General features: G+C 30.2%; 3 protein-coding genes across 4 annotated transcripts; 1 reads left to right on the plus strand and 2 right to left on the minus strand.

The window, feature by feature from the left end:
- Positions 1–1702: 1702 nt before the first annotated feature.
- LOC125817368 (probable WRKY transcription factor 65) lies at positions 1703–5469 on the minus strand. Of its 2 annotated transcripts, none has more exons than XM_049496900.1 (3): positions 5189–5469; positions 4832–4978; positions 1703–2500 (listed from the first exon to the last, which is right to left on the minus strand). In XM_049496900.1, exons 1-3 carry the CDS (start codon positions 5323–5325, stop codon positions 1957–1959), a joined length of 828 nt encoding a protein of 275 aa, XP_049352857.1. In that variant the 5' UTR covers positions 5326–5469; the 3' UTR covers positions 1703–1956. The 2 variants fall into 2 exon arrangements, with proteins under 2 accessions (XP_049352857.1, XP_049352858.1); XM_049496901.1 differs by having other exon boundaries at positions 4832–4975; positions 5189–5418.
- Positions 5470–19513: 14044 nt separating this feature from the next.
- On the plus strand, positions 19514–20506 carry LOC125817450 (uncharacterized). The gene has a single exon (XM_049496986.1). It carries the CDS (start codon positions 19537–19539, stop codon positions 20248–20250), a length of 714 nt encoding a protein of 237 aa, XP_049352943.1. The 5' UTR covers positions 19514–19536; the 3' UTR covers positions 20251–20506.
- Positions 20507–22159: 1653 nt separating this feature from the next.
- Positions 22160–27881, minus strand: LOC125817508 (chaperone protein dnaJ C76, chloroplastic). Its single transcript, XM_049497051.1, has 9 exons — positions 27532–27881; positions 26598–26726; positions 26395–26524; positions 25759–25879; positions 24540–24621; positions 23594–23647; positions 23176–23214; positions 22555–22654; positions 22160–22482 (listed from the first exon to the last, which is right to left on the minus strand). The coding sequence occupies exons 1-9, from the start codon at positions 27754–27756 to the stop codon at positions 22355–22357; spliced, it is 1008 nt and encodes a 335-aa protein (XP_049353008.1). The 5' UTR covers positions 27757–27881; the 3' UTR covers positions 22160–22354.
- Positions 27882–27978: the final 97 nt, after the last annotated feature.

Below are 27978 nucleotides of genomic sequence, written 5' to 3' on the forward strand. Positions count from 1 at the left end.
GATAATCTGCAGGTGCAACATATTTGTGTAGTTTGAAAAATTAAAATAAAACATGTCAGGGTGTGCCCTGAGTTAATGAAGTTGATGGAGATAAAAATAGTAATTGATTTCTTTTATATGTCACAGCTTTGGTCAATAGAGTTATTCAGTAGTTGTGTTATCGGAAGGTAGCTTATGTTTGGTGGAATAATTGAGGTGCGTATAAATTGGTGAAATAATTGAGGTGTAACCAAGTTTATCCAAATAATATTATGATTTAACCAAAATAATTCAGAATAACCACAAATGAACAATGAATTTTAAATATTCTGTAGCACATACATGAAGAAGATAAAAAAGAAAGAAAGATGGGGGAATTTTCAATTGGACACCTCAATTTTTAATAAAATATTTCAATTACGCTTTTCGTTCAAATTTTGATTTTTTTTTCATCTGTTTTCATTCATCTATTAGGTAGTCAAGTTAATATACGGCATTTCATTCAACTATATTCATTCGTCTCAATAAGGCGTAAAACTTCAAACATTTTCTACTTGAAGTTGATGTGTATTTCCAATAAAAAAAAATAATGACATTTTATATGATTAACTCAACTATCTAATAAACTAATAAAAACAAGCATAAACTGTTTTTTCAAAATTTGAATCGAAAATATCTATTGGAACCACTTTATTAAGAATTGAAGTGTCCAATTGGACCACAGAGTATTCACCCGAAGGATAAAAGGTTGTGATAGAGATTATAGCCGCGACATGTTATTCGGGATTAAAGTTTAACAAGCGGTTATGTATTACACATAGGGATGGCAATGGTGCAGGGTGGGTTGAGCTTAACCCGCATAATTTTTAATGCGCCCCGCATAATAACTTTTTTTCATTTTCAACCCACCCCGCCCACCCCGCTGCCCGCATAACTTTTTAAATATTTTCTTTTTCTAGTTAAGTTTGATAATAAAAATAAAATTCATAAAAAGAAATTCATTTTTTCATTAAGTTGTATTAATTTTAATAGGATAGTGACTTAAACTTTTATTTTTTAGAGGTCAATTGGAAACATGCAAGAAATTGTATTTTTTTTTATTGAACCATTTTCATTTACTATCTTGAATATTTTAGTAGTTTTAAAGAAATTATTTTAATAAATAATGTTTTATCACTCTTATAACATATAAGAAGTTAAAATTAAATTTGAACCCACGTGAAATCACATATACTCGCAACCTGTCCCGCCCCACATTAATTTTAAAAAAAATTCACTTCAACCCACCTCGCACAACCTCAAACCCGCCCCGCATAGCCTTAAACCCACCCTGCCCCGCATCCGCCCCGCCGATTGCCATCCCTAATTACACATGTTTGCCATATGTTGAATAGAGTTGTTTTTTCTTTTTAAATATTTGTTTTTATCAAAGAGAAAAAATGAAAATAGTCCAATAAGTCCAGTCAGAGAAGGGAACAAAAAAAAAATAGTAAGTGGATAATCATTTCTTGTAAAGCCGCCAGGCACCAACTGCCATTCTAGACCCAAATATCTTTCCACATTTGTAAAGCAATATAAGTAGTAGGGCTCCAAAATGTGAATAGGAAGTGGTGTTAGCTTTTTTATCACGATTCGATAATTTTGACTAAAATAATAAAAAAAATTAAATTCATAATCTTCAGATTCGATAATTTTGACTAAAATAATAAAAAATTTAAATTCATAATCTTTAAATTTCGACTACGATTTTATTAACTTTACCAAAAGGAGCTCAATGCTAGAAGTAAAACAAATCAAAGTATATTTTCTTTCTCTTTTTTTGTTTTTTTAATCTACCAGATCTTTACATAAAAATAAAATAAAAGGTCACGAAGAACGTGGAACCCAAAAAAAAAAAAAACGTAAGTCAGGAAGGTAATTAAAAAATAAAATAAAAATTCGTTTGGCAATTTCAGTGAAAAATTGACAAATGATTTGTTATCCTGTACCGCCGCAGCAGGGAGTTTCCACACTGTACCGCCGGAAAACGACTGAACATTCCGGCAATTCACCGAGATCACCGAACAACGACTGATCCTCCTCCCGAATCGGCAACATTAACGCCACGTCACTATCGTTCCACGTGGATCCCACCATTGACGACGACGTGCTATCCATCAATGTAGTAGTTGTTCCCATATCGGAAAACCAACCTAACTCACCGGCGAGCTCTGAAAATCCATTATCGTGTTGATAAGCAAATAGATCTGGTTCTTCCGGAGATGATTTGTCTAGTACGGTAGAGTCCGTGGCTACAGCCGCCGTTGCATTGTTGTCTCCGGCGGTGCCGGTGGAGGTAGTGGGTGAACTGGTGGTGGTAGTAGGGTGGTTGTTGTGGTGGTGTTTGGCGGCGGCGGCGGCCGGGATTTGGTGGTTGTGTTCGGAGCAATAGGTAATGAGAAGCATGGTGGGGTCCAGGCGGCTACGCTCGACTTGTTTTCTGGCGGGACAGCCTTTGGAGCTACTGCATCGATAATATCCCCTACACATGAAACACATGTTAAAATTTTAAAAAGTAAATACTTGTACTAACTCATAGCCCACCAAAACTTTATAATAATATTTTAACGGAATCTTAGTAACTCAGTTTGTTAATTGATTATAGCCTTGTTAACGAGGGTTTGATTTCTTTTAAATATAAGTATTGAAGACAATCTTGGATTTGACGTAAATTATTAGTTTCATATCTAAACTATTGACCGCTTTAAAAATCATTTTTCTACTTGATTAACTAAACTTAGATATACCTCGATTTGCAGCATGTTAGAACAAGTGGTCACAAACTCTTAGAGGAGCATGAGACTTATAATAAAAAGCCGAAAGAAGTGCTGAAAACATCCCTAAACTAGACGAGCATTTAGGAGTGTATTCACTCATGTTGAAAGATTGAGAGTGTATTTTATGTTTAGCTAATCAAGTAAATGAGTGTTTTTAAGACTGTCAATAGTTCATGAATGAAAATAATAATTCACACCATGTTTAAAGGTGTTTTCAATATGATTATTTGATTCTTTATTTTGTAATCTCTTTGCCTATTTCCTCTTTCCCTACCCATAATATTTATTGTTATTTCTTGAAAAAATGTATAATTATAAACATATTTTTAACTACATTTATAAATAAGTAAAGTCTAAGTTTAAAAACAAAGAGTGTTTTTTGCATTCACCAATCACCATCAATCATGGAATCCACATTCATGGAGAAGAAAGTGGTTATATTACCAATTGGACATTGTAGAAATCGAGGTTAGATCAAGGTGTAGAAGTTCATTCAAAGCGGCTATTAAAAAAATGAGAATCTTAAAAGGCCACTATGCACAAAATCTTATCAAGTGGTGTAAATGTGTAAACATGGCCATACTATGAAAATCAATAAGAGCAAATGGTTATTAAATTAAGGAACAATGTGTTGAAAGAGTCTACTATAAGAGACAACTATATTAATGTTATTTGCAGAATTAAACCCTTATTTAATGGTATAAATGCTTCATTTCTAGAAGAAGAAGCAAGTACCATACATTATCCTTGTGCTAGTTTTTTTCTTTTTTATTTTCCACCGCTTTCAGTATCTGTGTTAGGTTTTGAGTAAATTTAAATTTGTATCGGAAAGTTAGTTTCTTATTAGAGTTAAAGTGTTTCTTAACAAAGACGATCCTATATAAGGAGGATTCAAACTCAAGATTTTTGGTTAAGAATGGAGAAATACTTATCACTTCACCACGACCCTGATTGGTTGTTGTGCTAGCTCTTAAAATGGGTAATATGCTAAATGTGTAATTAGTTGTAACTTCAACACTTTTAAGTTAGCAAGTATGATAATAGTTTGTTTGTCCAAACTTCTGAAATCTGCTTATTAGGAGAGGTATATTATTTTTTGGAAAAATACTACTAAAAAAAATACTTTTATTAATATTAAAACAATAATTTGTGTCATTTAAGGCTCCCAAAATGCTTCATAAAAAAAAATTGTGCCATTACTCAAAAACACCTTTTCCCCCCTAATAATTTGGTTAAATACCTAATTTTTCTAAAAATAAGTAAATTTGACTTTTGGTAAGTTTAGCCCTACAAGCTACTAGCTAGAAGCAACAATTTAATTTGCGACATTTTTTTCTAGTGGTAATAATTGATAGAAACTTGGCATAAATGTTCATAAATACTTTTGAAAAGAAAATTGATTCAATTAATATAATTCAAGTAAAAAAAAAAAAACTCTATGCCTAGCGGCTTTCATTACCAAAGTGGCCAATTCTTCCCGCCGTCGTCTCAAATTATCTATCGTGAATATTTCTTTACCTTTTATAATATTTAAATTGTCATAACATCACTCATAATTCGTAGTCTTTGAAAACAGTAAGTATGAGATAAAAATAAGATAAATTTTATCTTCAACTTCTAAAACAACAAATAATTCAAAATAACTATTTTTAAAAAAATCACGACAAATAAATTGAGACGGAGCAAATGCTTACTAATCACCATAAAAGGAGCGTGATTAACAAGGTTTAAGTAAGCGAGTGAGAAGTAGTAGTAACTAGCAAACACAAAATTCAAACTACTACATTAATTAATTACTAACTAATTAATGCAATGTTTTTGGTGTATAATAATTTAGTCATTAAACCTATCGGATAAGTATAAAAACCTTTACCAACTACCCCCGGCGGCAACTACAAAGAAAATCCAATTATTATTACCAAAAAAACTCTTTTAATTATTTTAAAATAAAATAAAATTATTACACTAATTATGAATTTCATTTTTATGAAAAATTTAACAATAAGTGAAGATTAATTTAATTTAATTATAATTACCTGGGATAAGGTGATCCTTTAATTGGTTTTTGTCCATATTTTCTCCAAGACCAAGAATCTTGTGGTGGATAAACTTCCCCTTTACTTCTTGATCCATCACCTTCAATTATTGGCACTGAAATTACTTTCTTTTTTGCTCCTCTCCTACTACAAAATTTAAAAAAAAATTAAGAAAAAAATATCCAAAATTTTATTTTTTGATCAAATTCAATAACAATAACATATCCAGCGAAATCCAATAAGTGGTTTTTTGATCAAATTTCTTTAAAAAAAAATAATCAAAAACCCCACAATTCAATTACTGAAAATTAGTTGAGGTGCGTACAAACTGGTATCGAGACATAATAATGAACAAACCTTTTTCTTGGTGATGGCATGCTAACTTCCGCCGCTTCATCACCGGAAAAACAAGAATCAGCAGCATTATCCGGTGGAGTTCCGGTGGAATCTTCTTGTTTATGAAAAAATGGATTTTTGTATAGACTATCTTCCATGACAAAAAAAAACAAACAAAAATAACTTATATAACTTAGAAAAACGAAAATTTTTTGAGCTTAATTTAACTAAATTTTTATCATTTAGAAATTAGAAGAGAAAAAGAGAGAAAATAAAAAAGTTTGCTAAGAAAGAGTTGGTATGAAGTGGGGAAAGGTAGTGGAATTTATGAAGTTATTTTGGGTTTTAATACTTTATATTATAAAATATATGAAAGAGTCATATAATGACAGATTGGCAAAAATATAATTTATTAAGGACGTGCAAGCAATTAAACATGATAATGTGACATAAGGTGACATGTTCATATGTTAGATTTATTTATTTATTTTATATTTGCTAAGGGGCCCTTTGTCTTTAATATAGTTGAGCCTCCGTCCAGATTTGTTTATTTATTTATATCCAACTTGGTTATTGATATTTTGTCTTGTCATTACTTAACTACAACTAAATGTATAATATAAAATAAAATGTCTTTTGTACTTATTTAGATAGAAGGATATTGATTTTGGTAGCAGGTTAATAGGTAGTAGAGTATACTGTCTTACTTGTTTTTTAAAATTAGTTATCGTAGTGCATATTATTCCTATAGTCGTTTGTTTTTCGATTTTTATTATTATTTGTTGCTTCTTATACTTTGGTTATAGTATTATTATGTTGTAGTTATGGTTCATTTTGTTTTCAAAAGGTTTTGTCATGTTGTCTTTAGTTTTTTGTTGTAACTTCTTCACTTCTGTTATTTCTTTTTTTTTTTGTTCTGACTTTGATATACTTGTCTTTGGATCGATCGTCTATTGGAAATAGCTTCAATCTCTACGTTAAAGATAGGATCAACATACACTTTACCTCTCCAAACTTCACTTATGGGGTTACACTGTATATACTATTGTTGTTGTGTAAAATAAAAGGCATAATTAAGTGAATTCAAAATATTAAACTTTATGAATTGTATAGACATTTAGTTGATATATAATAATAATTGATCGACTGTCGAACAATTATAGAAATTAGTAAAAAATTTAATACATATACAAGATTTGAAAAAAAATACTATATTTACGTAAATTTATGGATAACACTCTAGATATGCTTTCAGAATTTTTCAAAAATAATTTCTCAATCTTCCGAATATAAGAATATTTATTTTTTTGGTTATAAATAGATAGATGTTGTTATACGTTAACTTAATATGTTAAAGTAAAAGTCTTGATATATTTATTATCTTAGTGATCAAAATTTGAATTGTAAAACAGATGTCATCAGCAAAATGGACTTGGCTATGCTATTGGTTTGTGCATGGACCTTTTTTTTTTCTTTTTTCTTTTTTTAAGATGAGAGGATAATTAAAGTTAGGAATATTTTCCATCTTTTTGTACTTATATGACTATGAAATATTAACAACTATATATTAATTTCTACCCCAAAACATACGGCTAATGTACCTCCAAAAAAGTTTGTGGGTAATTATGACTATATATTCATTGATTAGTCCAATTTCCTCTTCTTCTTATTTTTTGAGCACACTAATTAGGGTAACATTATATTCAACTTGTTCCTTTCTTCACATACATAAATTTGGTAGGTGGAAAATCATGAAATGTTAAAAACTATCGACATAAATTGTGGTGGGATGGTTAGGATTCATCCATTCTTAATTAGAGGTTTTAGATTCGAATTTTAAAAATTAAATTTAAAAAAATATGTTGAGAGTGTCGCCTACAGAAATTAGCACTTTAGAGTGTGAATTCGAATTTAATCAGAATCATATATAAGTACTGAATACAAACAAAAAAATATCAAAAACATAATACACAATTGGATATGACATTTGGGATCATAATTTGAAATCAACGTTTGAACATGTGATTTAAGATCGTGTTTGAATTCTAGGTTCTTAAAAAAGCAGGATTTGAGATTTCAAATCACGATTTTAATTATTTATTTATTTATTTATTTTTAGATGTAAGAGTCCATTTGGGTATGTAATATGGAATCACAATTTGATGTTAAAGTTCTGTTTAGACATGCAATTTGAAATTTTTTTAAGTAGTATTTTTTCATATAAACATGAAAACCTAGAAATTTGTGAAAACTAGTAAAAATTTCCCAATTTATAAACAATTTCACCTATTCACCGAATAAGTTAAAAAAAATCATATTTATAAGGAAAAATACAATTTAAAAAATCTGAAGAACGTAAATAATAAAACTTCAAATTTAAATCAATCTGATTTCAAATGATTAAATATTTGAACACGATCTTAAACTAGTCCACTTTAACATAAATTTAATAAGAAACATGGAAAAAACATGAAATTATTCAGTGGGCAGATGAATCATTTTTGGGAAGTTCTTGATTAGACATATACGTTTAGTAGGTATAATCGATTCTAATAGTTGGGTAACAAAAAATAAATTATCATTAATTTTTTATTCCCTTTACTTTTACATTTTGGAAAAAAAATATATGGGATCACAATATTTTGAGTCAACAATCAAAATTTAGCCACCATTTTAACAGTAAATAGAAAGTAATTAAGTAGCCACCTATTAATGTGAAATAACATTTGATCAAAATATCCTTCACCTAGTTAAATACAGAATAACTCCAATACATTATGCTTGATTTCAAAATCCTAACAAGTGGAGCTCCAACACAATATGCTAAAGTTTAAAATAGCTAGCTATCATGAGTAAAATAATTATAAAATTTTAAAATAGGTAATATGAGTGAAAATAATCGTAAACTATATAATTAATTTTAATAATAAGTATTATAAGTGAAATAATTATTTTCACCTTACCACTTTTGAATTCAAGATCAATGATTATGTTATGAACTTCGAACAAGTTTTGTTATAAAAATTACAATATTAGAGATTTTATTTTGTAGATCGAGTTTCATCTTTAAAGATTATGAGTTTCACATGTAGAAGAATTTCAAACTCTAGTCTAACACAGTATCATGGAGTTTCACTTATTTAAGCTTTGAATTTCATCATATACTATACTAGAGTTTTTTTTTTTGTGTTTCAAGTAAAAGCGATTTTCTTCAAAAATAAAATAAAACTCCACATTAGAAAGTGACTTAACATTGAATAGTTTAAATTGTGGCTAAAGTTTAATTAGCGGTCGAAAAAAACATTTATTTGCCAATTTCTCCCAGTTGTATCCTTTAATTTTATGTGACGACACTGTTTGTTGGACACATAATTTCATTTGATTTTTCTTTTGTTATAATTGCAGAAAAAGATAATTTAAGTTGTCATTGAACAGTTCGTTTGATAGAAGGGAACAATACTTAAAAATTGAATATTCAAATGTATTATTATTTCTTGCTTATATTCCAACAAGGTATGATTTATTATCAGTGGATGAGATTGTTTTTCTCTTAGTCAGAAGTTTCGATTTCAAATTTTAGATATGAAAAAAAAATTCTTGATAAAAAGCGTTACTCCAAATGAGATGACGTAAATTTGAATTAATCAGACTCCAATAATTATATCGAATGCCAAATGGAAAAAAAGGTATGAACTACTCATAATTAAGATCTACTCATTACTTCTTCTTGGTATCTTTTTGTTCTAGCTTTTGAAACATCTTTATTAGTATAAAAGGTTGTTATAAAAGATAATTAAGTTTTTTGGTTTGATCATTAATTAGTGGCTTAAATTAAATTAATTAAAGACAGCCTAACCAATCAGGCATATTCCAGCTAATCAAGATTTGTTCTAGAGAGAAAAGTAGAGGTATATATTCAATTTTTCGGTTTGATTTTGCATTATTTAGTTTCAATTTCTTCACTTTTTGATTTTGAAAAAACGTCATCCAATCATTTAAACTAAAATACATTAGGTTTAATTCAATTTTTTAATTATTCCGTTGTATCATATAAGATAATATGAATTCAATATAATCGTTATATTTGAATGATGAAATAGTAACTGCGATTAAAAAAATAGTAATACCAACTATATTAATTATTTTTTGAGGTTTATATAATTGAAATAATGGACACTACTGATAAGATTAGATAGTAATACATATTTTATAATGAGATAGTCAAATACACTACTCATAAATCTCTTATAAAAATATAATGCAATAATCCAATAAGTATAAGCTTGCACACCTAATATATAATTAAAATATAATGTAGGTAGTTACTATATGCTAAGAATCCAATATATTATATGCATATTTTTAATAATTCATTTTTTATATTCATCTTTTAAAATCTCAAACCAAACACTAAACATTTATTTATTTATTTTTAAAAAATCATCCAAATCAAATACTGCACAACCTAGAGAAAAGAAACATTCCATATATACTATTTTATTAAGGCAAGTTATAAAAATCATGAAGTTATGGTTCACAACTTCACATTAAGTTTTGTCCTTCGATTAATTTTATTATTATTAACATAATAGACTTCAATTCTGATGACATGTTACTTAAGAGTACAAGATTTTTTTGTTTTTTTTTTTAAAAAAAATTAGACTAAAGATGGATCATTCACACGAAGGTATGAAACAATTTTTAGATGGTCTTAATTTTTATCACTTTATTTTTTTTTATTTTTTTTTTATACTTGAGTGTTTTGAGTAATAAAAAAGTGACAGAATGAAATCAGGAAAAATATGCTCGGCATAAATTTATATTTTTATATTATAATATTTAAATTTATATATATTCTCATATATTCGTAAACCCCTAAAATAATTTGATTGACAGCTTAATGATAAAGTAAGAATCGTGAAAACCCTTTTTTATATTAGAGTTGTGGATCGAATTCTACAACCCTACACTATAATCCTGGCTCGGCCTCTGATAGTGAGAGTATTCTCTTCATTAATAAACAACAAAAAAACTAAACAAACCATGCTTCAAACCGTGTCTTGTATGTGTGTCATCGTCTACGTGTTGGAATTGACAGTTTTTGCAAATAAATTACAAACATCGACTAATTGTTATTAATAGCGACCTTAATTCACTACTATCATCGTTTATATAAGTGTTATATATCTACTTTATTAAAATTTATTAAATCATCATAAATTACATGTTAATTTACAAAATCAAAATAGAATTATTTTTTATACATATTTTACTCTTTAACTTTTTTTGGGAACGTCTAAACAAATTTGTAAAATTCCAACAAAAGTTTTTAAAAGATAAATTAGTAAAATTATCCTTCTTTTTATGATTTTGGGACGTGTAAAAGAAAAAAATGCATATCAAAATATGAAACGAGAGGAGTACTAAGTCTTTTTTTAATTGCAAGTTTAGCATATTTTTCCGATATTTGCCCAGATCTAATCAACAGCTTAGCTAAGAAAACAAATTTTATTATTCATATTATAGCTTAAAGTCAACTGCTCACAACATGCGCTTATTTATTTATTATTACGGATTTGGAACAGCCAAATACTGAAGAATAATAATAAGGCAAAAATATAACAAACAAATTTGTAGAGATGTATACTTCAAAAAAGAATATGTAAATCTTTAAAGTATAATCAAATAAGATTAATTTAATAAAATGTATATTTTCTTTAAAAGAAAATGTAACGTCATCATGGATCAAGTAAAATGAACGGAGGAAGGCATGAACCGTCGAAGATTAAATAATTTGAAGAAAAAAAAAAAACTTACAATTAAAAACAACATAATTAAAGGATTCTTCTTTTTTTTTTTTTTTTGCAATATTCGTTTACAACCAAATTATTGGATGACTAGTTTCAGTAGGATCTAAGTATTAGACTAGTAGCAACTACTTCATTCGAAAAAATTTACACTATTTTAGTGAAAAAATTATCCGAAATCAATGTTTATATGTAATTATATTTTAGATAGTCATTCAACTATGGATAGTTTTATTAGTTAGGCTATTAAGTGATACGATTGTATGTGAAGACATGCATGGGCGGATCGGAGCTACCTTCTGTGGTGTTTAGTGTTTACAAGTTAGATATAAGTTATTGAGTGTATATTTAATATAGCATATCCTTCACCAAATTCCTTGATCCGTTATTGATATAAATTACGAGATGAATAAGTTTTTACCATAAATTTACGATCTAATAAAAATGCATTTTTTATGCCTTCTACATATGTAACCTAAATTTTAGATTTCTTTTGTATGGACTCTGAAGATTTATTTGAGGAAATTATCAAATAATTTCGATTTCAACATCAAACCCAAATCTTTGCTCCAATAAATGGAGTTCTTCAAGATTACGAAAATTATATTACGTAAATAGGATAAAAATAATATATGTTTTCATATATAATTTGTGAAATGGCATTGAAAAAAAATGTTTTTTAAATCTTCTTGTTGGAATTTTTCGCCACCACTTCTAAGGACATAATAAACTAATTTTAAGAATATCTTTATACAACAAATTTAAATGTAATATCTCAAAATTAAAGTACCAGATAAAACAAAAATGTGATTTTAGCAACAAAGTGAAAGCATAAAATATTGTGGCTAAGTTAATTAATTCACAAATAAAAGAGATTCATTAGAGCTTTCATGATGATGAATTAACAAGTTATTTTTCTAATTTTTTATGTTTAAGTTGAATTAATTAATAATATGTTGGCTAAAAGTCAGAAAGACCGGTTCTTTCTGCGCTTAATACTCACAATTATTATTTAGCTAATTAATTGTTTTTCATTATTTCTCAAAGAAAAGATTTGATCTTTCCCTTTTTAATAATAATTATATTATATTATATTTTTGTATTAAAATGATTACCGTCATCAATAGCGATAGGATAATTCGATATGTTCAAGTCTTAGTCTTTCTTTAAAAAATCATTTTCATTCGTGACTTGATATTCATGATTATTAAGGTATGATAGAATTTGGATTTGTATCGAAAAATTAATCAGCGGAGCTAGCAACTTTGTGAAGGGTGTGCAAATTTTCTTGTTAGTTATGTTAAGATCGTGCAAAATTAAATACACGCTCATAATAGTTACTAATATTTAACCTCTGTACACCTCATAATTTTCGACGAAAGGTGTGTGTTGGACCACCTTCACCTAAGCTGGCTCCGCCCATGGGAAAATTTCAAATCGAGGAATGAAGTGTTCTTTAATAAAATTGATTATAGATTCAGACTTTGAAACTTCTAATTGAAAATGAAAGATTACTTACCTCTCTACTAAAAAGAAAATTATCTAGACCTCTAATTGTATTCTGATTTGTCTTTTCAGTAGAAACATTTGTAGACCTTTGCTTAAATTAATTAAGGATGTGAGAATTTAGTGGAGATGAGGATATAACATAAATTAGAAAGATCAAATAGATGTGTGGGTATACTAGATGGTAATTACACAAGACATGACACAAATCCAGTTTACTATGGATGTAACTCTAGATAAAAAGATATAGAAGTCGAGGATTATGGTAGAAGGTTAGTAGGTGACTGATTGTTATCGTACTTTATGTAGGAGAGGCAGGGGGCTATTCATATCTCATCTCCTTTGTATTAGTAGTAGTATCCAGAAGATGTGTTGTTTCTTATTCTCCAATGTATAGTATTGTTTGTTGCTTCATTTGCCTTATATCTTGCTATTTTGCTGTCATATATTTTCGCAACGCTGCTTTGATAACTTCTCTATTGAGTCGACGGTTAAGCAGAAACAATCTCTCTACCTCACAAAGATAGAGATAAATAAAATTTATGTACATCTTTTTCTTCCCAAACTCTACTTGTAAAATTATATCCATATGTTAGTTGTTTTTGTTGTAATTAATTTAATAAAAATAAGTACCAGTTTTTTGAGTAAATTAAACGTTCGAAATTGGTTACTTGACTTTGACTCTCACTAGAAAAATAAAATTGTGAATGACACTTTGAAAGGAATAGGATAATGAATGATAAGGGATAAAGAAGAATTTACCTAAATAGCTGTCCATCAAATTGATTAAATTGAAAATAATGATAGATGTATAAAATATATTGATTTCTTTGTAAGTAATGTATAATCTATATTTCAGCCGATTATTTGTGTAAAGATCCCGAAGACAAGAAGTTGAATTATAAGAAAAGGCAGAGATTGGCTAATGGGCCAATACAATCAGAAATGGGCTGATAAATTGGGCCTATAAAGTTGGAAAATGCCAAAGTATGGTTAATTCAGGCCCTTTTCCTCGTACTTAAAGCCCACTGATGCGGAGGAGTGAAAGTAAGACGAAAAACAAATTACACAAATCACATACTTTTAAGGCAAAATTACAATCTATCCCTTAAAATTTTATAATTATAGAAATCCCTCAAACGGATACAATAATATAAGCGTTGATACATTAATCTGATGCGCGAGATACATTAATCGATAAGTAAGATATATTACATTTTATACATGATACACTAATCTGATGCGCGAGATACATTAATCTGATGCGCAAAAATGAGGAATTTTGTAAATTTGTAAAACTTATAGGGGATAATGGTAATAAGTAAACTAAAAGGTGGGATTTCTGTAATTTTTTCAAAAAAAAAAGATCAATACATAAATAGACATTTAAATTTATCATCAACTATCAGATAGACACTTTAACTACGACATCTCTTCTTAACAAAATTATATTTCGTGTACACTCTACATTGACATGACAAAACGTGTGTATATCATTCAAGTTTCAGCAACTGAAGCCTTAGAAACTTATATTTTTTCTTTTATATCTTACATAATAGAACATAACTCTATCACCGTCATTCACCAAAGAAATTTTATTTTGTATCTAACATAACTAATATTCGTCATTTGATCCTTCTCATTGATTGACAAGTGACATTGTTTTTCTCCTACCAAAAGAAAAGAAAAAAAAATAAAGATTTCCCCGACCCCCTTAATAAAAAGGGAATTTTTTTTGATATATTTATTGAATCTGTGGGCTCGTAAAATGTAAATACAATGACTACAATGATCTTGTCCTTAATAGTCTTCGTTTTTTTCTACTATACAAAATATTGTCAATGTCAATAATTGTGTTGACAAAGTAATACTCATAAATGGTTACTTTTTCTAAACCAATTCTTTCTTTACTTGTGTCCAAATTTTATTCAAATTGTATCTACTAATGTGATGATTAATCTTTGAAAAATAAACATATAAAAACTTTATTAATAATGTATCCTACATTGAACCGGGCCATACTAGTTCAAGTTATGTAGTCTATAAGGGTATCATTGTAATTTGAACTTCAAACTCGAATTTTACTTTTTCTTTAATAAAATTACAGAACTACACTATCGGTAGAAGCATAATTAAAAATAATGTTGACAAATGAAATCACTTTTGATAGGGAGTGCTTAACTCAACAACAACAATACGATATATGTAGTGTAGTTCCATAAAGTGTATCTGAAGAGGATAGAATATATGCAGATTTATCTTTATCTCAGAAACATAAAGATTATTTCCGACAGATCTTAAGAAATGTTTAACTTCCTAAATTAAATTATTCAACATAAATCATAATTGATCTAACCCTGAAATAAGTATGGGACATCATATGGAAGAAATAAAATTGATGGTGAGTATTCATCTTAATGGAATAATTCTTATGCTAAAATGTGTTCCAGATCAGTCAGTTGTTATAAGTGAAAATTTCAAACCAACTTTTGTCCAAATAGCTAAAAATAGAAGGTTTAATTTTTATTTCTTGCCCAAAAACTTTTGGACAATTTTAATGTTTGTGTGGGATTATACCAACCTTTTCTGTATCACTTTTAATTTTATCAAATATCCAAAAGAGACTAATAAAAGAACAGTTTGATGTAGAAAAAAGAATCAAATTATACTATATCTTGCATTTAATTTAATAAAAGAAAATGACACATTAAATAAATAATTATGTAAAATTCTAAATTCGATTCGAAGTGTTTTGACAGTTGGACTAAATCAGAGACAGTACATAAAAGGGAGAAAAAGTTAGTCTATCACGTGGTAAAGTTTAGTATATATTTGATTAAAATAAAAAAGCAAAACGTGATAAATATTTTGAAACGAAGAAACAATAAGAATAAGGTTACTATACCTCCTCAAAACTATACTATTAAATATGGGGGTTATTTTAGTCATTGTTATGACTTTGATTAAACATGTTTACAGAGGTTTTGAAGATCGTCTTGTTATTAGATTGCAAAAAGTTTATGTGCATCACAATATATAAATTTGATCTCCATAAATAAAATATTTTTCTTTTTGCAATGATACGTATAATCTATCGACCCCTGATCCATATCTTATTTATGAGACTCTACAAAATATGAAAAGGAAGAAAAGTTACTTTTATCACATGTTTCACTTCTTTTTACACGCTATATGTGAATAATTACCTCATATTTGTCTCGACTTTAATTCACATAAGTACTTTAGTATAAAATTTTGAATAACAATAAACATAGAGAATCATTATGAATCATGTGAATGATATTTTTTATGTACCTGTCTTGTTCACGTGAACGTCGTTTATTTAAAAAATTATTTCATGTTTGTCTGCTTTTGGTACATGAAGTTTGGCCTAGAGTACAACCGATCAAAGCAGAAACAGTGAAAATAAATTAATGTGGATGGTGAACCTACTTAATTAATTTTAATTTGGTTAAAAATTTGTCAAATAGTCAAATATACACGTTTTATTAGTGCCATTATTTATCTCACGTGTAGTATACTAAAATTATGGGCTCCTTTATTTATTTATTTAGAGAAACGCGTAAAAATTCAAATTTAATTTAAATTTCATTTTACGGGTGATTTAAATTCAATATTGTTACAAACTTAACATAATTTGCTGGCGTTATTATTTGACATTTTTTGACTAATAGCAAAATATTATTATAATCATCTCATGTTGCAATAAAGATTGAAAATTTAAAGGGTAAAATAGGTATTTAGCTTATTGAATGACCTTTTCAGTGTTATTGGCTTAGTAAAGTGATTTTTTTGTCACAAACAAAAGACACGTGATTTTACTAGATAATTTTGTATAGTTAAATAATGTGTTCGATAAGCCTGTGAAGAAACAAACTATTCCCACCTCACGCAATCAATTATAATGGAGAGGAGTCAGATCCCCCTCTCAACCCCCCCCCCCCCCCACCCCACCCCCACCCCCACACCTTTTCATTTTTTTGAAGTCTGCAAAATACATTTGTTTTCTTTTTCCTACTTCTTGTTTGATTTTCGATTGCTGACATTTGACTGAAAGAAGAAGACCAGCAAATGCATGTAAAAAGTCGTATTCTTCCTGTGATATACTTTTCAAGATGCATGTAGTATAATTTAGGTTTTTTTATTAATGAAGTAGAAAGATCAATATATCATATTGGTGCATAATGGATGAAATTAAGGCTTATATTCTAAGTTTTATGTGATAATTAATTAGAAGATCGATGTTATCAAAACTTATTGACAAGTTTTACAGATTGAGTGGGATAGACCAATTATGTTGTATGGAGCGGAGTGTCGCACGTTCAAAAGATGAATATTGTGAATGAAGATGTAGTGCGATGGATGTGTGAGTGCACATAGAGTCCTAGAGATAGAACTAAAATTGAAGATATCCGAAACAAGGTCGTGGGATCGGAGTGACCTTGTTGGAGGACAAGATGAGGGAAACAAAAATGAGATATGTAATTCGGGCCTGTGATGAGGATCGGAGATGCACTAATGCTCCAGTGTGGAGGTGTGGGAGGTTGACTATGGATGATTTTAGCAGAGGTAGAGATAGATCAAATAAGTATTGAGGAGTGACATGATGACACAATTTCTTCTTATCGAGGATATGACCTTAGATAAAAGATTATGAAGGATACAGAGGTAGTAGGTTAATTAGTAGGTAGTTGAGCATTGTCACGCTTATATATATATATATATATATATACTAGTAATCATAATATTATTTATGTAGTTTCTTGTCCTTCAAATTCTGTTATTATCTGTTGTTTTCTATACTTCGATTACTGCATTATTTATGATAAGTTGTTGTTCCACTTTTCATATTGCTTTATCATGCTTTATATATTATAATATCAGGACTTTTTCACTTCCCTTTTTTCTTCTTCAACTAGTTTGTTTTGCTTTTTCTCGAGTCAAAAGGTCTATCGAAAATAGCTTTTTTCTACCTCCCAAAATAAAAGTATGATCTGCATACTAAGTACATTATATTCTTTCCGACTCCATTTATTAAATTATATTGAGTATGCTTTGTTGTTGTTGTTTTTATGCTAGACCTAGACCCTAGTAGTGATTAAGAAATGTAAATTAAAGACTTATTCCATGACAATAATTGACGTACGGCATGATTTCCATGCATTGTATTTGATAATAACAAAGAAGAAAACTATATTCTAATCATATTAGTTGTTTGTTAATTGCTATAAAAAATAAGTAATAAAATACTCCTAGTAGTACAATTGTTTTAACAAATTTTCACAAACAGTGGAATCTTACTTTTCACGTATCTCAAAGGCTAGTTTTCATTTGATAATTAAAATTTTATAATCCATCGTGATAACCACCACCAGCATTTACGATAGGTTAATTACCTAGTCTAATAAAAAAAAAACTGATTTTAGTTTTCGTAATATTTGATCATCTATATATTTAATCTTTAATTATTTATAAATTTCTCTTTTTTCTTATGAATAATCAAATCTTTTTTAAAGTATATGTGAAATTTGTATAGCTACTACATCTTCATGATTTCCGTAACATTCATTATATTTCTACACTGGTAAAATTATCTACGTCTCGCACGGATATTTAGTAGTATCACAAAATTTATAAAATAATTACTAAAATGAGAAAAGCACTGTTTACATTACTTTTTTGTTCAGTTTTATAGTGAATACAGATCAAAGATAGGTCATAGTATATATTACCGTTTAAGCAGTAAAGTGTCTTATTTTAATTTTAAAACAATTCTTTATTTGGAAGAAAAAAGAAACTATTGGACACAATCTTTATAAATACCATAAAAAAATATGGTGCGGTGGATATGACTGCTTATTCCATAATTACAAGCCACAGATTTAAACCCTAAAAATAGAAAAATTCTTGATAGAAAACACTTCCCCTCGAATAGGATCCTCCTCTCTATGAATTCTTATATGAATATCTGAGTGAGAAATCAAAAAATATATTTACAAATGACGTGGATTCTTTTGTTTGTGGAGTATGCCTCTTTCAAAAGGATTATGCACTCCAAACAACACCAATCAAATGATTCATTAGTGATGAAAAAAAGTTAAATATGTGGAGCAACTCTTTCCTTACCTACTCCCGCGCCTCAATTCCTTTGAAAATACCAAAACTTAGAAGAAAAAAAGAAGAGATTTTGTAAAATAATATAATACATAAACAGACTATTTAAGCTGATAACTATATATATTTTTAATTTTGTGTGTGTACGAATAAATATTTGAATTTGTATATAATTATATTAGTAAACATATCCTACATAGCATAATACAAATCAACTTGAATATATCTCATCATAACAATATCAAAGATTACTAATATATCATATTCAATAGTATTCTTATATATACTCCTACCAATCACCTTATTCACTATTGTTGTTCTAAATTCTAATACATCCTATTCATTTAATAGAACAAGCTCAACCATCAATAAAAAGTTATCAGCATAACAATTTTGAACATTACTAATACAACATATTTAACATTATTGCTCTTATATTTACGTTTACCAAGCATCCCAAAAAATTGTGTGGAAGAGTAAAGGTGGTTTTTCTTTTATGATTGTGGTTGTCCGAGCCAGCTTTCGTGCACCTCAACTAATTTCACAAGATACCTTCCATCTCTCATCAGCAATAGATATAAGGTAACCCTATCCAACAAGGTTAAGACAAATAGAAAAAATCAGCTAATTTTATTTTTTTATCTCTATTGAGTTTCAAACCTAAAACGAGTTTTTAATCACTTTATTAACCATTGCGCCACACAGTTAGAAAAACGTGGATTTTACTTTAATAAAGTGAGCATAATTGCCAATTTGCAAAAGTTTGAAATTTTAAAATAAGATACCCTTTATATAATGTTCCCCACTAGTAATTTACCATTTCATCATCCTCCCTAAACTTCTAAAACCTATCTCTAAACCCCCACACCCACTCCCACCCCCCACCCCCTCAAATCTTTTTCCTCCTTTGTGCCTCCATTAATGGAAGTTGAAGAATTCCTTAACCTCTTTGATTTTCACTGGTTTCAATCCCAAATACTCAAACCCAAACACCCCTTTTCTACAACCCCAATTGTTGAACCCATCAAACAAATTCTTGAAGAAACCCCAAAACTTTCAAGAACTCCAACTTTTATGGTCAGATCTCAGAGTGACCACTGTTTGATCTCTAAAGATTACACCTTTGATAGTATTTCAGAGAAATCACAATCCCCATCTCCAAAATCTGTTCTTGAAGCTAAACTTCAGCCAATTCTGTCTGGTAAAGAATACAATGAGCTCAAATTTTCCCCTGAAGCAGCTGTTAAAAACAGAGCAAATGTAAGAAGCAGAAAAAAGAGAAGTAAAAATAGTAAAAGTTTATCAGAGCTAGAATTTGAGGAGCTAAAAGGGTTTATGGATCTTGGATTTGAGTTTTCAGATAAGGATAAAGATTCAAATTTGGTGTCAATAATTCCTGGATTGAAGAGATTAGGAATGGAAAATGAAAGGGGTTTTGATGAAAATGATGAAAGTGGAGTTTCAAGACCTCATCTTTCAGAAGCATGGGGTGTTTGGGAAGAAAAGAAAAAAATGGAGGACTGGAAAAAGAATGCATTGAAAAGTTGGAAGATTAATTCAGATTTTGGAAATGAAATGGAAATTAAAGATCAGTTGAAGTTTTGGGCTCATACTGTTGCTTCTACGGTTAGATAGTAACCAGATATGTCGGGTTCGAGTCTTGGATACGAGAAAAGTTTTAATTGAGTGTTACCCTTAAAATAGGTTCTGTAATGTGCGATTTAATGAGAGCGAACTCTAATACGAGTATCGAACTTCGAGTTGAAACCAAAAACCAAAAAATAGTTTCAAGAAGATGAGATGGGATTACTTTTTCTTTTGTTGATCTAACTGTAATATATTTGTATGGCTAAATTTCTCCACTTAATCATAGAAAGCTTTTTATTTACTACATTGATTTGTTATCTTACATTAAAATCATCCTTAATAATATTTTTGGATTAATTTGTACATATTTCAACTATTTTATGACATTGTTACATTGTTAAAAATGATCAAGTAGTTCATATGTTTTAATTTATAATCACACAAACATCATTATTATCTGTTTGAATTGCTTTGAAATTGAATTTTTGTTATTATTATTTAATAAATTCTAGGTTGATAAGCTGGTGAAGAATTGATGCACATGAAACCTAAGACGAATCATACAACTGAATGAGAATGGAAAATGAAGAATTATAGAAGACATAGGCATAATGCACGTTCATATGATACACACTTTTAAACTCAATAATGATAACTCGAGGAATAATTTATAAAATTTATTGAGATTAAGCGAACAATGTATGTCAGGTGCTTAAATCATGACAAGTAAAGAATACAAAAACTAAAGGCCGCTTAAGTAAAACTAAATTAACATAGATGTTAGGTCATTTCGAAAGTAACTTGATTTCCAACTAACTGGACAATGATTGGAGTAAATTAACAATAATGGTGCCAAATTACTACGTTTAATATCAATTTAAGCTATATACACCAACGATATTTGAAGATAGTTTGCAAGTATGCATGGCGAAGAAAAGCTCACCAAACATAGGCATTAAAAATGATAACAAACATAGTGTATAAAAGATATACTTGATCTTTGATGACCTACGAATAAAAGTCTTTGTATATAACTTAAATTCCTTTTAAAGAGCGGAAGAAGAGGCTTTAACACATTATGAAATACTGTTATTGCCTCTCCCTCCCTTCTCACTCACCAAACCAAAAAATGTGAAAATGATATACCAACCCCCCACCCCACACACACACCAAGAAAACACCAAGAGAGTATGAATTATGATGACAAGATTGAATATAGTTACCAAACATCAACTAGGAGTATACAATAGTCAACTAAGTATTGTTTACATGGAGAATAATAGATTATGATGTAACAAACATTGATTAAAATAATGGCCATGCAAAGATTATGGATGACTTTTTTCTTATAATATGCTTACCAAAGTCAACACACATAATAGCAGTAAAAAGAAATTAGATTTGAAAAACATGTGAAAAAAATATAGAATAATCAGAAAGTACATATTATTCTCACCATTTCCAACGTTTGTTTTCTATGCTAAAAAGTCAAGTTCATACAGAACCTAAGTATTTTTTAAGGTATAACAGAAGAGTAGGGCTGAAAGTATACAATCAATTAACATAAGAGATTTTAATGTCAAATGTACATCAATAGTACTTTTCATGCTAGAGTTGTGGTTTCGAACCCCACGCCTCTGCGCGTGAAACAAGAGGATCGATGCAAAGACGCCCCCAAACTCCTAATTATGGCTGTGCCTCTGCGAGTGAAACAAGAGGGTCGATGCAAATACGGGGTTATGCAGAACACTATTAGCTCACTGCAGACTAAAATAAGTACTTACGAGGCAACAGATAATATTGTGTTGTCACAACTCACAGGGGATTTTTCCCACTTCTGGTGCTAAAATGAAAGATCTCATTCAAATGCACTCTTAGGTAATCAGACAGAGCCATCAATCATGAATATGACACGACGAATACACAGGTAGAATAATTGTTTTCTCCATTTTCTTCTCATACAACTTTTATTGAATTATGAATAATCTTACATACAGATAGATGTACCCGAGGTAAATTTTAGCTATATAATTACATTGATATGGGGAGGAATCATGACTATCTGAATATACTATATCTAAATGTACCATATTTTACAATGGGGAGATGCATGTACCGTGTACTGCAATGTTGGTTAGGAAGTATATATATGTCAATTGTCATTAGAGATGGCCTCGGGAAGTTTAAAGGTAGGAGGTTTGTCAGCACCTCTCCTTGAGTACTCTCTCCATCTTCGAGCAGCTGCTGCAGCTCGTTTTGATCTATCTTCCACTTCCTCCTCTGTAGAAACCAAATCAAATTAGTTACACAGTAATACGCATAAGCAAGTTCATTTAGGCTTAGTTTTCCTACCTGTCTTTGTGTAGTCTTTACGATCACCCCATAGGTTATCCCAGTATGATTCAGTTTTCTCAGAATCTTTCTTCTTCATCATTCTGACTTTAGCTTGTTCCTGCAGTAGCTTACATGTCATAAAAGTTTTCAATCTAATCACAATGTTACAACTATCAATAGGAGGAAAATCGAGCATGAAATCCCGTATAGGAAACAACTTTATGTACCCCTCTGTTAAACAAACAAGTGCACATTTTCTGATCTTGCTAGTAATATTCCATGAAGGTAAACTATACCGTTAACTAACAAGATTCAAAGCAATATCTAAAGTCATGGAAATTTCACTGCTCAAAATGAGACAAAAATGAACAAAGAACAGAGGAAACTGCAGCACCATATCTACATTTACTAGAACTTAAAACTTCATAATGCATGCGAAGCCAAACAAAAAATCTGGAACATGCATAACAGTATGCAACACGTACCACGAGCGCCCTGGCATATATAAAATACCACTGTCCGAAATATTGTTAACAAGTAATTCGAGATTTTGTGTATAAGCAAAACAAACAAACTGAACGATGAATATAACAAGATAGGTAAAGATAAACTTTAAACACTTGAGCTAGGAGTTCATACCAAGACTTTAGATTGTCGTTTTTCCCACCGTGTGCTCGCCTGCATCATAAAGCATTTTGACATGATTCAAATGTGTAAAGGGGAATCGGAGAAGACAAAATCTTTAGCTGAACTTTAAATGCAAAGAGCTTCACTATCAGAACATTTCTTAAAAAATACGACTTGCTAATTCAGCCAACTGTACAAATCATTCCGAGAGTGTACCCAAACCATCACTTCACTTCCAAGAAGTCCAAACAAAGAAACAGAACTAATGGTGGTCTTGATAAATAAAATAACAGAAAAGTTGTAGATAGCATATGGAACGCTGAAGCTGCAACAGAATTATGGACATCTCAAGGCCAAAATATCATGATAGCATCAACTAGAAATTAAACTCATACGGACAAAAGAGACAAAAAACGGAATTACGGTTTACCATTCTGAATACATCCATGGCTCCACTGCCCATTCCTGATAGCATCAATGCAACCTATTGACACATAAAATATACATGTTACACTCAATACCAACCTAAAAGAAGATCAAACAAGATTAAGGAATTTGTAAAGTTTAGCAGCATATGTTGTTTAGTTGATAGAGTCAATTGAAACTTGTTAACTCAAACGGAAGCAAATATTTGGATAATCTAGATGGATCACAGAATACCATCGCCAAACACGACAAGAAGCAAGTAGAATCTATCTTTAAATAAAAGCAATACATAAAAGCATTAATCCACAGCTAGTCTGATTAACCGACTGTTACTTCCACAAAATCCCTTTATACCTGATCAAAAGCTACAGATCTACTAAAACATTCACCCTTAGAGCAAAACATTCAAAAGGATCTCACAAGAGAGAGAGAAGAATGTGCTATCTTTGCTGTAGATGGAAGATCATATTCCGTTTTGTTAGACCACCAACTTAGATAACTCTGCAAAGGAGTAGTCTGCCGCTCTTCTAACCCTTGGCCTGCCTGATTAGTTAAAGGCAGTTTACTAGATTTTAAGGAGAATGCAAGGTATTTTGAATGCTACAACTTTTTTGGTCGCATAGAGTTGAGTGAGATGATTAAAGCAGTATCTACTTATTTCGTGTTCATAGAACTTTTAGGTGATTAGGCAAGTTCAGTCAGCAAAAAGCATAAATTTATGTTATTGATATCCAAAGTATTACATGGATGTGTTAGGTTATTGATATCCAAAGTATTACATGGATGTATTAGGTTATTGACATCCAGAGTATTCAGCAAAAAGCATAAATTTAGAATTGATCTGGCAACAACTCGTGAAGTCGTCGAGCATTTTAGAGCAGCAAAAAAGGAATATAAACTGCATATGTGATGGACATAAATCACCAAGATAAATGAGAAATGTAGCTCACATTTACTCTTTCTATTCTTCGCATTTCATCCTCAAGCAAAGACAGCTGTGCAGCAGAAGTCCAATGTATGCAATCCACTGGGCTGCAAAGAGAAAGAACTAGTGATTTGACTTGCAATATCATTCGATACTACAAATCCTGTGAGATGGATATAGCAGAAGTACAAAACATAAGGATCGTAAGACAATCAAACCATATTGGCAAATAAAATGGTACTTCCAACATATCAGAAAAAAAATAATGATTTAGCAAAGGATTAGTTAGACCTTCCATATTTAGGAAGAGGCAAGATTGTTGAGCCATTGAACAAGTCCAATTTGGTACTCCCTCCATTTCGATTTGTTCATCTTACTTTCCTTTTTAATCCTTTTCAAAGAGAATGCCTCTTCCCTTTTTTGACAACTCTTTAGTTCTAACTTTCCGCATGGCAAAATTAAGTCTTCTACATATCTTTAGTTTAGGGCCATAAGATTCAAAAGTCTTCTTTACTTTATTTAACTCCATGTCAAGTTAAAATCAAACAAACAAATTGAAATGGAGGGAGTATGTAATTCTTTTCCAATGGATGAACTCAAAGTCATCAGATGATAAGATATAAATCAAGTTTCCTTCCCTCTCCTTTTGGAAACGTAGCCTTAATATAGCATAAGAATCTTTGTTAAAACTAAAAATGCAGATATTCCCAGAAGTTGAAGCAAACTTAATTACATCAGTCTTTCACAAATGACACTCTTCCATACTCTGCTAAAGTTCAAGCTTATTTGACCAGCTTATAACTACTTATGGGAGGGGAAATAGATAGAATAAACATTGCGGTCTAAAGGAGATACACATTTGAACTATACTCTAGTGACTCAAGTCTCAAGTTGTTCTATAGTCACACTTAGCGTGTGTCATAAGCATTTGATAGAGCAAGAATATGACAGTTGAAAGATCTCATAGCAGCATGATAAAACAAATGAACGAAACAAGATAGCATAGGAGATGCATCACATATATAAGCTCCAGCATTGCACTTCAATTGCCAATCTGCAGTATCATTTTTGCAACTTTATTTGCTATGTATCATGATTTTACCACATTGAGAGACCAGAAAGGAAATAATAACTATATGTCTTTTCTTACTTGAAACTTTTCAGTGCAAAATTACATTAGGTCATTAGTAGAACGGATATATAAGTTCGAGACAAGCAGCTATATCTATGAAGGAAGAACCCACCAGCTATCTATCGCTTGTTGAATTAAATCAGGGTGTCCGCATTGATCGTAAACTCTAGCTCTTCCAAAGTCTTCCTCAATCCCAAACACTTTTGAGCAAACATTGGCACAATTTTTGCAGCCTGTGAAGGAGAGAGAAGTGTTCTAAATCATACCTTTTCAAGAACGAGCTGCAATTTTTTTTTATTTCAATGAATTGGCAAAACATCCTTTACATAGTTCAACAAAATTAGAATTGGAAGTACAATGCTTTGCACTTAGACTACACAAAATCTATGCACTTCTTTCTATATACTTTACGCATTTAGACTCATTGAGACGTGAAACATTCTCGCTTTCTAGCCTTGTAAAAAAGCATGATTTGGTGACAATAAATGTGTTGGAGGTGATCAGATGACAACTAGCTTCTTTAATTAGTACAAGCACGACCTTTAAGAATTCAGCATCAGGAAAAAGGAAACTGAAACTATGGAAGATGTGTGTTTCAAAATATAGTTAACCAACAATTTAACTAATAGATTATGGTTAACGATCGACATATTTTAACTGGAACTACAAAAAGGACAGCTACTTGAAAGAGACATGAAGTGGAACAAAAAAAAAATTAACAAACAAATAAAATGTGAGACTATAATACCTATGCAGCTAAACTCGTCAACAAATACATGATCTTTCGGTGATGAATCGCTCAGGAAAGGGTTGATTGCTGTGGCTGTGTACCCATGGATCTCATCATAAACTCTCCTTTGCACTGGATCGCTAAGAATCTACAGTATTATAATGATTAGAAATTGAAGTTCCAGATAAAACACATGGACTGTCAAATTGTGAAGCACCCACCTCGTAGACCTCATTGATAAACATGCAAAAATTTGTGGTCTCGGGATCATCACCACTCAAGTCTGGATGGCAAGCTTTCATGCAACTATAGTATGCCTTCTTTATTTGAGCAGGTGTAGCATCGGGAAGCTAGCAACATAACGGACATTATAAGTTAACGAGATATCCTTTAGCATGATTAAAGAAAACACAGAAAAGGAAACAGGCAAGAGAAAAACAAAACAGACAAAATTATGCTAGAAATGAGCATTTTCCATTGTCCTGCACCGGGGAGGATTTAGAGTGTGACCTATGGGTTTACGTGAATCTAATAACTTTTGCCCTGACCTTGTATCTGTAAATATTTTATCATGAAATCAATTGTTACTATATGTTAACTTGAGGTCATTATAGGAACTCATAAACTTAAAGTCCTAGATCCGCCTCTAGACTCCTGCAAACTGAGCTTCTTGAATCTTGATAAAGTACAAACAACTGAGATTCTTTTGTTACTATAAACTCATGGTGTATCTTCCTTAAGAGTATTAATGAAGCAACCCTATCAGAAACCGTTTGGTAGCTGATTAAAATTATGCACATATTAGTTATTCCATCTTCTCCCTGCATAAGATTGTTACCAATTCCCTCATAACTTATACATATATTAGTTATGTGAGTTTCTAAATTGCAAGCCAAGCATCATATCAATTTTCACATAAATAACTTACTTCCTAACCAGCTACTGAACATTATACAACTTACACAAAAATTAATACATAGATAAATTACCTCTTTACTGAGAAATTCACTGCAAGTAATCACAAAAACAGAAACTACGACATGAAAAGAAAAAAACAGCTTCAAATCACCTTACCCCATACACCAAGCAGCAAATAAAAACAGTAAAAAATTGATCTTTGAGAAGTAAAATGCAAAAAAATAAGTTGTAAATTACCAAACCCAAAACAGCATAAAAATCATCAGCAATTTCCTCAGATGCAGCAGCAGAATCTTGATAAGCAACTTTAATTCTCCCTAATCCTCCTCTCTTCCTTCCAAAAACACCCATTGAGCTCAAATTATTACAAAAAATTGGAACTTTACTTCTTGGATAGAAACACTGAACTGGGTTGTGTAATTTGAGTGAATCTGTACATACAGGTGACAACAATTGAGCCATTTTTACAACAAAAAAAAATCAAGAACTGACCAAATAATGGATCAAAATAAATACAGAAATAGTGGATTTGGGATATTTTTGTGTGGAAATTAAAGAATATATTTAAGTTTATGAGGAGGGAAAATTTTTGAAAAATACAAAATAAAAAATAATTAGGAGAAATGATGAGATGGCAAGGTGTGAACCATTTATTTTCCAAGAATGTAGAGGGACCTTGGCCCC

The sequence above is a fragment of the Solanum verrucosum genome, unplaced genomic scaffold (genome assembly GCF_900185275.1).
Source record: "Solanum verrucosum unplaced genomic scaffold, falcon-dt-bn FXZP01000280.1, whole genome shotgun sequence".
In the NCBI taxonomy this organism is placed as follows: Eukaryota; Viridiplantae; Streptophyta; class Magnoliopsida; order Solanales; family Solanaceae; genus Solanum; species Solanum verrucosum.

Excerpts from the sequence above, each read along its gene's own strand:
- LOC125817450 (XM_049496986.1), top strand. The coding sequence starts at position 19,537 with ATGGAAGTTGAAGAATTCCTTAACCTCTTTGATTTTCACTGGTTTCAA.
- LOC125817368 (XM_049496900.1), bottom strand. The coding sequence starts at position 5,325 with ATGGAAGATAGTCTATACAAAAATCCATTTTTTCATAAACAAGAAGAT. Across the intron at positions 4,979-5,188 it reads ATGCCATCACCAAGAAAAAG|TAGGAGAGGAGCAAAAAAGA; the intron begins GTTTGTTCATTA and ends TAAATTTTGTAG. Across the intron at positions 2,501-4,831 it reads AAAGGATCACCTTATCCCAG|GGGATATTATCGATGCAGTA; the intron begins GTAATTATAATT and ends TTTCATGTGTAG.
- LOC125817508 (XM_049497051.1), bottom strand. The coding sequence starts at position 27,756 with ATGGCTCAATTGTTGTCACCTGTATGTACAGATTCACTCAAATTACAC. Across the intron at positions 26,525-26,597 it reads TTATCAATGAGGTCTACGAG|ATTCTTAGCGATCCAGTGCA; the intron begins GTGGGTGCTTCA and ends ATAATACTGTAG. Across the intron at positions 23,648-24,539 it reads GAAGAATAGAAAGAGTAAAT|GTTGCATTGATGCTATCAGG; the intron begins GTGAGCTACATT and ends ATGTGTCAATAG.